The following is a 17,595-nucleotide window of genomic DNA, read 5'->3' as shown; positions in this document are numbered from 1 at the left end:
CTCTTACTGCAAAGCACGCAGGGCATTTCCTTGTTACTTTGATGGAACAGGGGTTATGTTTGGAAGACAGAAGAGGAAGACATTTCTTTCTTTCACTAGCTGGGTCTCCTAGTTTTGGTCTGTTATTGTATTTTTGTTTGTTTGTTTGTTTTTGACAGTTATTTTCATTGGTTGATGACCTTGAATAACCTTATGAGAAGGTCTAAGTCCTGACAAAATAAGAGACATGATCATCTCTACAGATAAAATGAGCAGAAAGAATATTCCGTAATCCCCAGTGTAATGTTCATATTAGTCTTCATTTGGAATAACCAGAAAAACCATTCCCACACACTTCTTATTCTTTTTAAGCAGAGCCAGTTTAAATGTTCATCCTCTTTAACTAAATAATAATGTTTATTTTGTTTTCAATTTTTAAAATGTGTGTGTGTGTCTCGGTTATTTATCTATTGTTGTGAAGAGACATCATAACTAAGGCAACTTCCAAAAGAATGCATTTAGCTGGAGGCTAGCTTCCAGGGAGTGAGTCAGTCCATCCATGATCATGAGAGAGCAAGGCAGCAGGAGGCTGGCATGGTACAGAAGCAGTAGCTGAGAGCTCTCAACTCTTCTAAAAGTTAGAGGCTGGGAGAATGAGACTAGGCCTGGAGAGGGCTTTTGAAACATCAGAGTCAGCCCCTGAGTGACACAGCTCCTCCAACAAGGCCACACTTCCTAATAATTCCCCAAACAGTCCATTGACTAAGGACCAAGTATTCAACTAGTTGAACCTATGGAAGCCATTTTATTTTTAAGTTTGTAAGATTCACATAACAGCTTTGCTTTTTTGTTTAATGAAAAATGCCTCAAAAGAAGTTAGACTTTGGCTTTTTCTTTTGCTTGTGAGTGTGTGTGTGTGCATGCACATGCACATGAGTGTATGTGTATAGTGTGTATATCTGTGTGTATGCATGTTTACATGTTTGTGTACATGTATCTGTGCATGCCTATGGAGACCTGAAGTTAAAGTTTTGTGTCTTTCTCAGTTGCTGTCAGTTTTGTTGATTGTGAAAGGTCACTTACTGAATTCAGAGTTCTCTAATTCTAGAGAGTCTAGCTGGCCATCTTGCCTCAAGAAACCTGTCTGCGTACAACATCTGCTTGGCCTTTAGCATGGGTGTTAGGGATCTGACCTCTGCTTCTATTGAGTCACTCCCCAGGCCTGGCTTTTACATTTTCTTATGATAATTTGAATAAAAACAATAGACACATTTACAGAATAATTTTATGGAGGCTTACTTGCTATTTGAAATCTTTGAAAATACATATTTCTGTCTTCTCAATTGTATCTTTAAGAACGATTCTACTGGTGAATGGTAGTATCATTTTAGATGCACCTTTCTAATTTGTGAAAGGCTTTTCATGCTATGGAAAGAAAAACAGCAGTTTCTGTACCTTCACTCTCTCTCTCTTTCATATACTATATATGCAAAATATGTATAGAAAACATTTAACCTCATAAAGATGTAGACACGTGCTCGCACATTAACATTCATACACATAGACGCACATATATGTGCATGCCTGCACAGAAATACCCACAGGCAAGAGTAAAAGTCTTACTGAAAAATGAGTTTTGAGTGATAATGGTATTAATTATAGCAATCATAATATTTACTTTGTGATGTTGATATTGGTGGTAGACATGCACTGGGGGGTATATGAGAGATTTCTTTAACTTCTGCTCAATTGTTTAGTGAACCCCAAACTGCTATTTTACAAAGGTTATTAACTGGCTGAGGTATATTTCAACAGCAAAGCACTTAAGTGCCAAGTCGGAGAATCAGCTTTGAGCCCACATATAAATGTCTGGTATAGTGGCATGCCCTTGTAATGTCAGCCCTGAAGCTCATTAGCCAATCAGTCTAGCCTAATTGGTGACCTGACCAATGAGATACCGTGTGTCAAGGATGGTTAATGGCATCCCCAAAGACAGTACTCAAGTTAACTCTCCCACCTCCACATACATGGACATACATGTGCATGTACACTATTCCTCCCACTGGCACCTGCCCACACATGAACACATACACACACATTAAAAATACAATTGAAAAGTAAATGTTATTAAAATAGCTGTTGCAATGTTCTAGTGGAGAGACTTATCTCTCAAGTTAGCTAATTCAGATAAAGCTCCTTTGGCAACATCCCACCGGTAAAGATGCAAGTCTTCTATAGTTTATAATACACATTAGAGCAAAATTCCCTTGAATGCGAGAGAGCATTGTTGGCTTCAGCAGTCAAATATGTGACGTAATTGATTTGCAAAGACTGTGTGGTGCATGGTACGTTAATGGTTCGCCTCCTTTGCTGAGCTGGCCAGTTTCACTTCTCAGTTTTGTGGTTCATATCCAGAGAAGAATGACATTTTGCTGTTGCAGGTCATGACATTCACATGTCCCCAGAGTCATTTTGGCTGCAAGTGTAAATGCTGAAGCCACACTCTGGAGGATACACTGAAAGGGAATCATTATGTGGGAGAAAGAAAAATAAAAGCCAGAACTGCACAGTGGTGCTTCCCTTGACTTTGCTTGCCTTTGGGAAGTGTAGTCTTTGTATGCAGTCTTTCTGATACGATGGTTCTTGGGACACGTCACTGTATAAAATATGTGCTAATGTATTCTGCCTTTGTAGTAGCTACATAAATTCTTGGGGCCCACTTGTTCAGTTATAGTATCCTTTGAATCAGGTTGCCTTCCACTGCCTCCTGATAGAGCAGGAGGGGAAGATAAAGCCAGTGTTCCAAGCTTCCACGATAGCAACCCATGTGCTCTGAGACCTTTAGAAGGTTGGAACAGACCTGTGCTAGTCCATGATCCTTAACGGTGCTTCTCTAGTGTGTGTTCACTCCCTGGTTCCTCCCATCACCAAACACTCTTAAATTGTTAGCAACTGAGTGATTTTGCCTTGCATAAGGAAAAATGACTTCGTTTATTGCCATTTGAAGCTTTGCACAATCTTACAAAGATGCTGCATGTGCAACTTAAAACAAAAAAAAAAAGAGCAAAAATCTCTTTTATAGAATCTTCATGCTTCTGGAGTCCTCTGCCTGTCTCTCCAGCTTATCTTAAGAATTCTAAAGTGCTGAGCCAGTGCTTTAGGAAAGTCCTTGTTGCCTTACACTTAGTTTCTAAATGCACCCATTTTTGAATTTGAGAAATACAGACAACCCTGAAACTATAAGAGTTCCACACTGACAGCTCCCTGGGCTTCTAAAGCAAACACATATAATGGCAGCAGACTTGGGCATCCTCACAGACTCTGCATAGAACACAGTGCTTAGGAAAGAAAGCCATCCATGCCAAGGCACAGCGTAGCTCTGCTTATAAGATCTGAGCTGGGGCTTGTTCTCCCTGGAGCTATACTTAGGTAACAGAGAGTCTGTTGAATAAATGAGTAAGTTAATACAATTTCAAGTGTCAGGGAAGATTTAATCAGACTGGGTCAAAGCACTTTAAATGAATCATTAGAAAAAAAGCTACATTTTATTATAGAATTGATCAAAGTAGAACTTAGATACCCAAGGCTCTACATACTTTATTGTACAAGCAAAGAAACTGAGAGCAAACAAGCAAACCAGGCTCAAGATTAGGATTCTGTCAAGTGCAGAATTAGTACTTCAGCCATGTCTCCTTTCCCTGTTTTCTCCTACATGGTTGAGTTTTGTCTAGTCATGTCAGCAGGATGTGTTGAAGAAACTGTAATACATTATTGGAAGAGAGGGAGTCAATTTGAAAGTAATCAGTAAGGCCGCAAGAATGAATCTGATCTTTAAGCTAATTTAAATAGATCTCTCTCTGTGTCTCTCCCTGTCTCTCTCTGTCTCTGTCTCTCTGTCTCTGTCTCTGTCTCTGTCTCTGTCTCTGTCTCTCTCTCTCTCTCTCTCTCTCTCTCTCTTCCTCTCTAAATTTAACAAGGTTTAACCATATTTGGTTTTAGTTTGGGGATGTAGTTGATGTAGCTAGTTAATCAAACTGTAACATCACAAGAGGAGAGGATTAAACTTGATAGAATTAGGTGCTGTTCTTAAAATGGTTGAAACAACAATGTCCTTCATTATGAAGTAAAGATGAAGTAAAGACTGAGTGTGCGATGGTGAGGCCAGCTTGGCACAGACTGAAGATTTGACTGGCACACGTCGCCATGGCCTCTGGAACCCGGTTGTGTGGCCTTCTAGTCCTTTAGCGCTGTTTTTGCCATGTGCAACTATGAAGCTATGTCACTATATTTGGCATAAGTATGTCTTTTTATTGCTAGCAAATACGATAGCTTTATAATAAAAAGGTTTCCCGAGTTATTCCCAAATATTTTGAAGATCTCCAAGAGCAAATATTTATTTTATGTAATCAAAGCAGCTACTTTGTCATTCTCTCTTCAACTGTTGACTTTTTATGGATGTGAATACAGCAGATGATGATTAATATCTACCACTATGTATGTGTGTATGTATGTATGTGTGTGTATGTATGTATGTATGTATGTGTTCCACGCGCCTCCCGAGTCCCCTTCGCCCACGAAAAGGACACGGAGGCAGTGATCGGGTAATACTACAACGAGGCTTTACTCTTGTATAAGCAGAAGCGGAAAAGACGGAAAGACAGGAAGAGGCGCTGCTTAAATACACCCTAGAGTGACGTATTCACTTCTGATTGGCTGTTCACTCATTACCCATAATACGCCCCGGGATGGGCAGTGACTTTTGGCGTGCTTTTTGCCTTTGCACCTGCGCAGTCAGTTGTTTACTAGTGGGAGGACAGGATGTCCGCGCCATCTTGGAATGGTGGAATGTATCACCGCTAACCGTGGCTTCCTACATGTATGTGTGTATGTATGTGTGTATGTATGTGTGTATGTATGTATCCATCTGTGTATCTATCTATGTATCACTTTCTTTCTGTTTGTCTATCACAGTCTCTCTCTCTCTCTCTCTCTCTCTGTCTCTCTCTGTCTCTCTCTCTCTCTCTATCTTTCCTTGGCATCGTCATTCATGAACACTTAAATCACTAAGGTCTTTTCACTCTTTCAGGTAAATGTGTTACCAGAAATACAGCATCAGCTTTGCAGAAAAGAAGGCTTGTGTGAAATAATCAGAAGATTTCCAGGTAACCTTCAGTTTGCTTCTTTATGCATGATTGTTGGACACCTGCAGGCTACTGTATAAAGAACAACTAACAAGGCCACAGAGCCCAGCTCTTCCTTCTATCAACTCCATCCCCAAGTCTTCCCTGATGCCCAGGCTTTGCCAATAGGAAGGCCCTGATCATACCTCATATGGCACAAGTGGCACTTTTGTCTTTGGGTTTTCCCTCTGAGTGGCCAGACACCTGTTTCTCTTTGTATTGTCTGTTTTTTCTTGAAGTAACTCTGCCATAGTTTAAAAATAATTGTTGTGGAGGTTCTTAGTTATATACAATTTCAAGTTTTACCAGGATTTATGATTGTGTCATTGTGCTAGGGTTTGTTTGGTTGTGTTTGGTGTTTGTTTGTTTGTTTGTTTGTTTTGTTTTGTTTTGTTTTTTTGTCAACTTGACACAAGGCTGGACCATCTAAGAAAGGGAAAATTAAACTGAGGGAAAAAAATTCCATCAGATTGGCCTGTTCCCACCTTCAGGTCTTGCCCTGACTTCCCTGTAGCTGTGAGGTAAAGCGAACATTCTCTTTTTGAGTTGCTTTTGCTCTAGGTGTCTTATCATAGCAATGGGAAGCAAACCAGAGCAGTAATTCTGTTCGCAAAATTTTGTTTTTCCTCTTTAAAATCCTGTAACTGTGTTTAAGGCAGGACACTCAGTGAAGACATTCTATCTTGACTGTATCAGGAATTTGGGAGAAAAATCACTACCTCCCCTTTCTGCACAGTTCCCCCCAGTGGAAAAGACATCAGAAGGGAAGTGGGCCACTAGAGACGAAATAAGTCTTCACAGATAAAATTATAGCCTACGTTAGAGCTCAGTGGTGATCATATCTCAAATTTCTTGTTTAATACCCATTAGTGTTTGCGCCCTTAGGAAGTGTCTTACTACATAATTAAAATTTAGATCTGCATGACTTCATTTCTGCATTTATTAATTTATGAATTAGTAGAATAAAGAAAACATGGCATACTGTCACTCATTGGCTTCTCTATGGATTGAGATTCTGCCTCCCAGTCAAACATCAGTCCCATTAGGCATGGCCTAATGTATTGACAGCAGGCTCCTCTCCTTAATTCACTTACTAGGAATTAAAATGTAAATGAATCAGTAATTCTTCTTTAAATTGAAGACACATTTCTATAATAAAGAGTGTGCAAATTTTTTTCTGTTTTTTTTTTTTTTTTTTTTTTTTTTCTGTCACAGCACACTTAGGGATGACTGGGTAGACCTTAGCTCTTCAATTGTATTCTTTTACGCTAAAGCCTGGTTTGCTCAGCCTGGCCTCAAACAATCCTGTAGCCAATCCTGTCCTTGAATTTCTGATTCCCCCTGCTTCTAACCCCCAAGTGCTTGAGGTTGTAGGTGTGTGCCATCACCCCTGGCTTGAAATTCTCTTCCCACCCCACTTCTCCTGCAAGGGCTGGGACTTGAACCAGAGCCTTCTGCATGCTGAGAAAGCACTAGTCCACTTATCTGTATCTCCAGATGCTTCATTATTTTATAAAGCTATAATGTGGATCTGTGGAGATAACTCAGTCAGTAAATTGTTTCTCTTGTAAGCACGGAGACCTAGGTTTGAGTCCCAATAGCAATGTCTTGACAATTCAGTAAACTCCAGGTACAATCACAGACTCTGTCTCAAAACACAGGGTGGAGACTGATGGCAGAGGACACCTGATGTTGCCCTCTCTCCTCCACAGGCAGGTACACATGCATGCACATATATATAAACACTCAAATAATTAAAAAGTAAACCAAAAAGATAATGCTCTTCCAGGCCGAGTAAAAACAATATTCAACTACTAAATCCTAGAGTCCCTTCAGTTAGGATAATCCCTACTACCAAATTGTCTGCATTTTGAACAGAGCTTACAAGTTTTCAAGCAAATTTTGCTCTGTTTTCTGCTGTAATTTATATGTAAGAATGTTTGATTTGGAACAAAAGCCTTTAGCATCATGGTTAACAAAACGGCAGTATAGCAGCAAAACAGGAGCAGCTTTCAGAGTATGACATCTATTTAAATATACATGCACACATACGCATCTATGCCTCAAGGAAGTCTGATACATTACTTTTTTTCTTGCTTATATAGAATTAGGAAGCTTTTTCTGCCTTCTTCAGTTTGGAAATCATTTTATTCTGAAGAATACTACCAGTTCTAGAAATATGTAACCTTTTTTGCACTCTCTCTCTCTCTCTCTCTCTCTCTCTCTCTCTCTCTCTCTCATGCTAATTTCTATTTATCTCTGTGAGTAATAATATAGTTTTGTGGGATAACTTCTACTGTGTTGTCTTTCTTGAACTGAAGATCATTTTCTTAAGTGTCTTCCTTTAAAAGTAATGTACCTACAGTATAAATTTCTGATTTGAATTTCATGAACAGTAGCTTTTGTGGTGCTTTTTTTTCTGTGAATACACAAAATATAGAATAAACTTATTCACAAACTGTGAATTTTGACTATTTAATAGTAAGTGCAGAGTTGTTAGTAATACCCCAGCACTATAGTATATGAGATCATTCAAGGAGTGAGGTGGGCTGAGGATGGTGATGTTTGTACCTCTGATCCCTGGACAAGGCAAGACTGTGATCTTCATGCCAACTGAGTTACACATCAACACACTATCTCAATATAAATCCATAAAAATCAGATAACACATATGAAACATTTACCCTCTGCTGAGCCAGCTGGGGTGCAGGAAACAGCATCAAATCTAAGGGACACACCGAGGACTGGGTAATCTTCATGAGTCACAAACAAAATGAATACATTTGTACAAGAGGGAGGAGGGGAGAAAGATAGAGATTTGTTGGGGAGAGAAGGGTTTGCCAGAATGGTAAGGAAGTAGGTGACAAGAGCGGTTGCTGTATATCACACATGTGTAAAGGTTTGTAAAGCCAAGTTTGATTAACAGGAAAATGAATTTTTTTTTTTGGTTTTGCTTTTGTTTTTAAATCTATAAGTATGGACTATAGGGCCTATTTCAAAATTTAGTTTTTAAAATCAAGTAAATTATGTATATTCATATATATTGACTTAAAATATATCTTGCTTCCTATAATATCTAATACATATGCTTAATAAATGTGGCTGGACTATTCTATCTTTGAAAAATGTAGGAACAACCCCACAGTATTTAAGTTTTTCCTCTTTTTTATGATTTGTTATGACAAGAATTTTATGGTTCTATGAAAAATTGTGATAAGTGTGAAATTCTTCCCTACTTATGGCTCACGAGTCATCTGCCACACTTTTCTGGATATTGTCAAATGATCTAAAATGCCTACGTCAGAAACAAAAGAAGTTGGTATTTTCAGCATTGATGGGAGGGAGCAGTGCCCACCATTTGTACCTACTCACCAAGCCCTAGTTCACCTTGCATGGCTAGGTGACACCTGTAAATGCCCTGGGTTGCATTTCAGGAGAAGAACTTTGGACTCAGTCCGTATATTTTCTGACCAGCAATGTAAGTGCTAGCTTACATTCGTGAAGCTTAGGTTCAATCCCCAGAACCACATAAACACAGGCATGGTGGCACTTTCCTGTAATCACAGAGGTGGAGGCAGGAAAAATCAGGAAGTTCAAGGTCATCTTTGACTACTTAAGGAACTCAAGGACCACCTGGGTTATCTTAGACACAGGACAACACTTTTCCTCTTTCCCAGAATGAGATGTCACTTCTATCTTCCAAGACTATCCTTTACATAAATATCTTTGAAAAAAATAGTTTGGAAGAAAATGTATTAGTATGTCTGTAAAATGTGTCAAAATATAAAAGATGCATGGGCAAGTGTCACCGTCAGTTTCAGAGAATCCATGACAAGTTCTCATTCTGAAACATAATCAGTGTGCAATCCTGGGTAACTAGTTTAACACAGTTTTGCTTCTGAATACCAATATCAGAAGTGATCAGTAATGTTGTAAGATCCTGTGATTCCATAGAGACTTGCTGTCTTAGGCTTTGTCTTCAAAAATACATACGGATCGAGATGCCAAGAATGGATGTACTTGGGACCCAGGCAAGTGAAACAGGACAGAGTTTTGGCCTGAGCAGTAGTCTGGTCAGAGATAACAAGTAGGGCTCACACGGTGTGTCCCTTCCCTGGCCAGCTTGTACCTGACCTTAGCCTTGTGACTCACATGGGAAGACAACACACCCATGGAAAGTTTTCTGGCTAGCAAAAAGATTTATTTTTGTCTTGCCATTTAATACTTTGCCTTTTGTGGGGGAAAGTTTTTATAGTATTTTGTTGGCTCAAACTTGCTGTCTGTGCTTTTAAAGACTTTTTTTTTTTAATAGAAAGAATTGCTTTCCCGTATTTGCCCTACACAAACATTAACAGGATTGTGTGTTGTTTTTGCTCTTAGTGTAGGAACGTCATCCAAGGAGCCCTGGTTAGGAGTGTGCCAAGGTTTTTGTTTTGTTTTGAGTATTATTCATTCTTTCTAGTAGTTTTATCTTAGGTCTAAGCTCTGGCTTTTGTATGAAATTTTAAAAGGAGACCAAGATGTCCACTCGGAGATAACATTCAGATCATTTTAGGAACCCCCCCCCCAAAAAAAAAAGAAAGAAAGGAAGGAAAGAAGGAAGGAAGGAAGAAAGAAAAGTAAACTGTAACAAATAAAATTTAACACATTGGTTACATACAAATAAGATGCAGCTTTATAAAATTATAATTATTAGTTACCAGGTATAAAAAATCTATCATTAATATAATATAATTGAAGTTATTTTTAACATTGACTCATGATGCATACTATGAAGTGTATTCCAGGTCTATATTTCCAAGGTTTGCCTGTTCTTGAATCCTGATATTTTTCTCTGTGTGTTCTGTGAGCTTCCTGATGTTTTTCTAACCCCTAAACCCCTGGCCTTCTACGCTACCCATGACTGTACTCCTGACACAAGACATTTCCCCTTATGTAACAATACTATTTCTTTAATATGACTTGAACAAGGTGATAGCAGACAGTAAGCTGATGGAACCAAGTCTTACTCAACTACACTCTTACTCCAGGCAGAGTCTCTTAGCCATGTTTGCATTTTTATAAAAGAAGTTCACAAACTCAATGAATATCCAGTTGGAGGAATCTCTGGAAGTACATTCGAATTTCCATTCAGTTTTTCCCTGGCCTCTCATCTCCAAAGCTTACAGGGACCGTCTATGTCTTCATTCCATTTGCTTCTGTACAAGGACTGAGATTCTCTGAAGGTGGAACCTTATTTTAGTACTAAGCTTTAGTGCAAGATCATCATCCCTAGTATGGATGGGATGGCGAATCCTTATCATTAACCTCACTGGAGGTCTTCGAGGATGGTTGAAGAAGCGCTGTACTAAGTAAGGAAGATCCACTCTGAATATGGTGGCACTGTCTCCCGGCTGTGACTCCATCTTGAATGACAAGAAGGAAGCTAGCTGGACACCAGCACTTATCTCTTTCTGTTTCTTTATTGTGGGTGCAATGTGACCAGTGACCTTATGACTCCTGCTGCTACCCTATAGACTGTACCCTTAAACTGAAAGCCATTTGTGAGGACTTTTGCAATAGCCATGGGAGAAGAAAATAATCAATGTAATCATTTTTAATGTTAAAGATTAATGAGAGCAGAAAGGTTGCTAGTGGAGAGTGTTGGAGTAATGGAAGGAGAGCCCTGTCAATCATCAGAGTGACTTGCCAATGCAGACTGACTTACTCATTGTGATTGTATGTTTTAAGCTACAGGAATTTATTACTCTTACTTCTAGAAACACATCCATAATTACCGCATCATCTTGTGTGTATTCTTGTGAGGCTTCTCCTCCACTTACAAATGCTGTGTCCTCAGAGAGTATTTTACATCTGTATTCTCATTTCCTCTTCTTATGATACCAGCACATCACATTAGAGCAGTGGTTCTCAATCTGTGGGATTTGATCCCTTTGGGGGTCAAATGACCTTTTCACAGAGGTCACCTACGACCATCTGCATATCAGGTATTTACATTATGATTCACAACAATAGAAAAATCACAGTTGTGAAGTAGCAATGAAAACAATTTTATGGTTGGGGGTCACCACACATGGAGAACTGCATCAAAGGGTTGCAGCATTAGGAAGGTTGAGAACTGCTGTATTACAGGCTATCCTAATGGTCTTATTAGTTCTTAATTATACCTTTATTTCCAAATCTAGAAATGTCCTTGGTTAAGACTCCACCCTGCATATGTTAAGGGACAAAGTTATAGACCCATGGAGGATGAGTCAATGGCATTGTGAGTGGCCACCTCCCTGAATCCACTTGGGTGAGGACACAAAGCAAAGTTGTATTTGACAGACAAAACCAACAGACATTGTTACATGATTGGTAAATATACTTTGCTGGTTATGGTAAAGTCCATAGTCATTTTAAAATATAGAAATGTCCATCCTTTCTGCATCTCAACACCAAGAGTTGGATGCTGTCCACAGGCTAGGTAGTTGCTTTATGCTGATTGACCTGGATGCCTACCTTTCTGGATCATGTAACTTTATGATCATGTAACTTTCATGTCTCTTTATGGGGTTAATCTGATAATTTAATTAGAACCAGTATTCTTTCTTCCTTCAAATACATAGTTTGTATTCCTTCAAATATATAGTTGGATATAGCCTGAAGAAATGGCTCAGGGGTTTGGAGGATTGAATGATTTTTCAGAGGATCTCTGTTCAGTTCCTAGTGCCTATATGGCCACTCACTATGGTCTGCAATTCACTTGTCTGTATGTTGGGGGCCGACTTTTAGCAGAAAGCAGCTATCAGCTTTGCAGCCATCTTGAGCCATATACCCTGACATGAGACTTGGATTTCAATAGCCTACAACAGCTGAGAACACTCCGATAATCTTGGTTTAGATACCTTGAGATTAAAGGTGCGTGAGATTAAAGGTGTGTGACTTAAAACTATGACTTAGAAGTGTAGAGATCAGATTTAGAGACAAGACCTAAGGGCATGATTAAAGGTGTAACTTAGAGGAGTGGCTTAGAAGTAAGACATATAAAAGGCAGAGGCAGACAGTAGAGAATCAGACATTAGGTAGAAGACACTTGGCTCTAGAGAGAATCAGACACATCAGACGTTAGGGAGACACAGAAGAGAGAAAGACACTTCAGAGAGTACAACTTGGAACTAGGAATTAGGTTAGACAGTACAACTTGGAGTAGGAATTAGGCATTAGGTAGCAGGCACTTGGAAGAGAACTTGGAAGAAGTAACTTGGAAGAAGTAACTTGGAACTTGGAGGCACTAGGGACTAGGAACTAGGCACTAGGAACTCAAGACTTGGGACTTGGAGAGAGGAAGAGAGACTGAAGAATAAACGGGATTGAAACACATTCTGTCTGGTCTCCATTCTTCGAGTCTGCCCTCACCCTCTCTCTTGCTGAACTCCGACCCGCGTACCAGAGCAGCAGCTTGGGCCGGGATACAGTAGCAGGCAAACGCAGGGCAGCCTGGGCCTCAACATTTTGCTCGGGCTGAAACATTTTTTGGCTGCCCCAACGTGGGGCTAGTGTGGACCCCAACATCTGTAGGCAAGTCTGTTGTCATTTATTTGGTTAGTGGCTGATGTGGGAGAGCCCAACAGGTGATGAGAAGTACCATCCCTGGGCAAGTGGCCCTTCATTGTGTAAGAAAGCAGTCTAAGCAAGCCATGAGGAACAAGCCAAAAAGCACCATTCTTCCTTTTCCTCTTTATCATCTCCTATCTCCAGGTTCCTGCCTTGAGTTCCTGACCTCATTCTCCTAAGTAATGGAGAATGACCTGAGAATTGTAAGCTGAAATAAACCTTTTCCTTGCCAAGTTGCTTTCTGTCATAGTATTTTATCACAGCAATGAAAACAGACCCCTAGTCTTAGATAAAAAGTCAGGCACAGGAGTATATGTTTGCAATCCCAAGACTAGGATTGGCAAAAATAGGATCTGCAGAGTTTTCTGGTCAGCCAACGTAAACCCGATGACAAGCTCAGGTCCAATGAGTGATCCTGTCTCAAAATGATAGAGGAAGATGTGTGTGTGTGTGTGTGTGTGTGTGTGTGTGTGTGTGTGTGTGTGTCTGACCTCTGATCTCTCTCTGATCTCTGCATGTACATCTATATACACACAGGCACACACATGTGCATACACATGGACACATACATGCATAGACACAAACACATGCACGCCATACATACATGCACATATGCACACACACATAAATACAATCACACACATACACAAATATGGGCACACACATGCACACACATACATACGTGCACACACACAAATACAAACACATACACACAGATATACACACATATATACACATGTACATACACACAGATACACATATGCACACACACGTATATACACGTGCACACAAACACACAGAAACACATACACACACGTGCACACACACATACATACACATACATAACACAAGCATAGACATGCACACACATATGTACAAACACACGGGGGTGGGTGGGAGGGGTCAATAGTTTGGGGAGATATACAATGTTGAATCTCAAGTCAACCACTCCCCCAGCCTTCTTCTGGCAGTAAAGAAAGATATTTTCTCTCAATAATATTGCAACGGTTATGAGGAAAACAGTGTTCATAATTTTGAGGTGTTTGAGGTGTTGAGCAACTCATTTTCACAGCCATCCAGACCAGGACACTGACTCGACTTGAGCATATTCCCAGCGTTAGAGAATACCAGTCCGTTTATGTGGGGCATTAGCTGACGTGTGCATGGCTTCCTCGGCTGTATGCTGCACAGCACCTCACTCATGACATCACATCTGTTATGGCTCATCTCTCGAACGGCACATTGTAGGACGCATGTATAACAAGATACACTTATTAAGACTAATGCGCTGGAGCAAGCATTTGGTCTCTTCCAACACGTCACACTGAAAAATAATCTTGCTAGAGACTGAAAGTGAAAGTTGCAGCAAAGCATAAGGAAAATGAAACGCACGCAGATTCCTACGCAGAATCAGAATCTCTCATTCTGCGCTGAACTTGTGATTAGAAAGGACACCTGTCCTGGCAGAAATGTAATTAACTGAACAAGAGAGTAGCTTTGAAAGGAGTTTTCCCCTTTAATGATGGGGTAGACATGCCTCTGTTTTGCGAGAGATGCACAGACTCTATTATACAGCAAACATCTTTCAAACCCTGGGATTCATTGCATTTATAACTTTTGAGTCTATTTTTTAAAAAACTACTTCTAGCACCATCTAGTGGTGAAATGGGGGATGTTCTCTTTTCCGCCTTTCTCTTCAGTCATTTTTACTGAAGGCCTTGGTAGAGGAACAGGGTGTCCGCAGTCAGTTCATATACAGATGTATAGCATTTCAAGAGGTCACCTTGCCCTAGAATGACAAAGCAAGGAATTCACCTATATATTAAGTGAGGGGATCTTCTTGGCCTAAGTGTCTCATTCAACTTCTTTGTGAGAATGTAAGCCCTGGGGGGCAATTGTAACAGACATGGAGTCAGGAGTCCTAGGATCCAGAGGGAGAAGCCTCATTCAGTGTTCACCCAGCTAGCTGCTAAGAAAATCTAAGTAAAAGAGCTCCATGAGCCCCTCTTTTAGACATATAAAGCAGGAACAATTTTATTGATTTTTCTTTCTTCACACAGTTGTTATAAAAATGCTTTATATGGCAAGCTTTATTGTAAATCCATACACGTTGCATATAAGGTGTGTTAGTTACTGTTCTATTGATGTGAAGAGAGACCACAACCAGGGCAACTTGTATAATAAAGCATTTAATTTAGGGTCGGCTGACAATGTCAGAAGGTTAGTCGATGATCAACATTGTCTGGGAATATGGTGGCAGGCAGTCAGACATGGTGTTGAGAGCTTCCATCCTATTCCGCAGACGGGCAGGGAGACAAACAGATAGAGGGAGAGGAGAGAAAGAGACAGAGACAGGGACTGGCTTGGGCTTTTACATCTCCAATAAGGCCACACCCCTTAATCTCTCCCAAACTGGTTCATTGACCATGGTCCAACTATTCAAATACTTAACATATGGGGACCATTTTCATTCAAACGACCACCTAAGGCATTGGTTTTGTGCTGTTTAAGATACCCACAAACTGATCTGTAGAGGGAACTTGAGGGAGGCTTTCAGTTTCCCACAATGATATAAAGCATTCTCTCTTCACCCACGCAGACATGCTACATATACAGATATTTCTGTCGTCGTCGTGTGTGTGTGTGTGTGTGTGTGTGTGTGTGTGTGTGAGAGAGAGAGAGAGAGAGAGAGAGAGAGAGAGAGAGAGAGAGAGAGAGAAATAGGCAATTCAGCATGACTTTAAGTTGGAGATTAAGCATAGCCATCAAGCCAAGTTAGTAGCAACAGAATTATTATGAGACTTGTTTTAAGTATGAATTGCCAAGATAATTTTATAGATAAGCTACCCTAAAAAAATAATAAGACATGGCATTCAATTTTTACTTCTACATCAGACACTGACTGTATGGATCCCCTCTTTAACCTCACACAATTATTTATGGAATAGATACATACAGGTTCAGATCCATATTACTCTACCATACCATTATACTGGATTTTTAGGCTGATTATAATATCCAAACTAAGGAAGAATTTATTTGGAAGAAATTATTATGTCTGAGTCTACTAAGAAATTACATTTGGTTATTCATTTTGCTTTTATTATTTCATCAGATAACATAATCCTCTTGATTTAGTGCACGTCGGTATTTTTGATTAAGCAGTAAAATATGTACTTACCTTTAATGGGCAGAAGATGTTTATTTTTTGTTAGGAAACTCAACAGGAGACCAGAATTGCTAGGCTCTGGAGAGAAAACTCTCCAGTCCTCACTATTTGTTAGTAAGCTACCATATAGGGTCCCCTTTATACTTTTTATACTTTTATACCCCTTTTCTCATGTAACTATGCTAGACTCAACTGCCCAAGTTATCAATAGCCCTGCTAAAGAAAAGGAAAACCTACTATGGGAAGCTTCATACTGTAGTCATGTAGTACATGACTACATGGGGTCAAGGGTGAGGGGTCAGAGGTGAGTCTCATATGAGTGCAAACAGCAGCTTCAGGTCTAGGCTTCTCATGTATAATGGCACCATTTTCCTGGGCTACTTACAAAGGTCCCAGAATTAGTTACCTTAGCATCGTCTAGTTGTTTGTTTCTGGCTTTTACTAGAGGATTCTATGGTGTTGGTTAGAATTAACTTATTGTGCTGTCAAACTGTGTTGTGCTGTGCTGTGTTTTTGAAAAGCACAATTGTGAGAAGGTGGATTAGTGGTTATGAGTGGAGACAAATTTTACAGGAAGTATATGATTTGGGAGAACTAATGATTTGTAAAAATCATTTTTAGAGTTAGAGGTTGTTTTGACTTGATTATTAGCTGCTACAGGATAGTGGTGTTTGCACCAAGAGCCGGGCTTCTTATATGTAAATCCTATCCTGGCCATGTAATAGCCCAGTAGCCTTAGGTGAGTTTCTTACCTTCAATTTGCTTTAATTTTCTGTCTAGAATAGAGGGAAGACCACAGTTTTCTAGTAGAGGTTTATCTTGTTCTTACTGTTTGTTTATTTTTTAGGCAAGTTTTCGCTACATATCCTTGTCTGGCCTGAGCTCATTATATGGCCCAGACTGGCCTTGAGCTTGCAAGGAACTTCCTGTCTCTGTCTACTGAATTCTAGGATTATGAACCTACACCACCATCCTTAGAATAGAGTTTTTGGAAGGATAGACTGGGTTCACATCTTTAAATTACTTGGGATACTGCATGTTATGTGTGCAGAATGAGAAGTTTATGAGCATTAAATACTTTTTTCACTATCTTTCTAAGAGCTTGTCTGGGCCAGTGTTCCAATTCTGTGAAGAAACATAAGGACCAAGACAATTCTTATCAAAGAAAGCATTTAATTTCTTGCAGATCCGGAGGGTTAGTCCATTATCATGATGGGGGCGTGGCGGGAGTATGGCAGTATTGATAGCCTTGGAGAAAAAGCTGAGAGCTACATCCTCTTTTAGAGGCAGATAGAGTGGGCTTTTGAAACCTCACAGCTCACCCCAAGTGGCAACTTCCAACAGAGCCACACCTCCTAATCCTTCTAATCCGCTCAAACAGTTCCACAACCTGGTGACTAAGCATTAAAACATATGAGCCAATGGGAGACATTCTTATTGAAATCACCACAGTGGTCTACTTTGATTATTACTATGATAAAAAAAATTAAAAAAAATAAAAAATTTTATTACTGTTGACCGAAGGCAACACATGGGAGGAGGTTTATTTGGCTCGAAATTCAAGGTTACAGCACATATTGTGGGGAAGTCAAGTCTGGAACTTAAAGATCACATTCACAATCAAGAGCAGAAAAAATAAACCCATGGGTCTTCGCTTCCTTCCTCCCTTCC

At 39.8% G+C, this 17,595-nt stretch overlaps 1 protein-coding gene across 2 annotated transcripts in view; it reads left to right on the top strand.

Annotated features, from left to right (window-relative positions):
- Cped1 (cadherin like and PC-esterase domain containing 1) overlaps positions 1–17,595 on the top strand; it is a 263,483-nt gene that overhangs the window by 70,563 nt on the left and 175,325 nt on the right. For both annotated transcript variants that reach the window (XM_076913661.1, XM_034519389.2), the window contains exon 4: positions 5,066–5,141. In XM_076913661.1, the coding sequence (XP_076769776.1) occupies positions 5,066–5,141 (76 nt within the window). The remainder of the gene's footprint in view (positions 1–5,065; positions 5,142–17,595) is intronic.

This window comes from Arvicanthis niloticus, chromosome 15 (assembly GCF_011762505.2).
Source record: "Arvicanthis niloticus isolate mArvNil1 chromosome 15, mArvNil1.pat.X, whole genome shotgun sequence".
Lineage (NCBI taxonomy): Eukaryota > Metazoa > Chordata > Mammalia > Rodentia > Muridae > Arvicanthis > Arvicanthis niloticus.
This window is presented reverse-complemented; position numbering and strand designations above follow the sequence as displayed.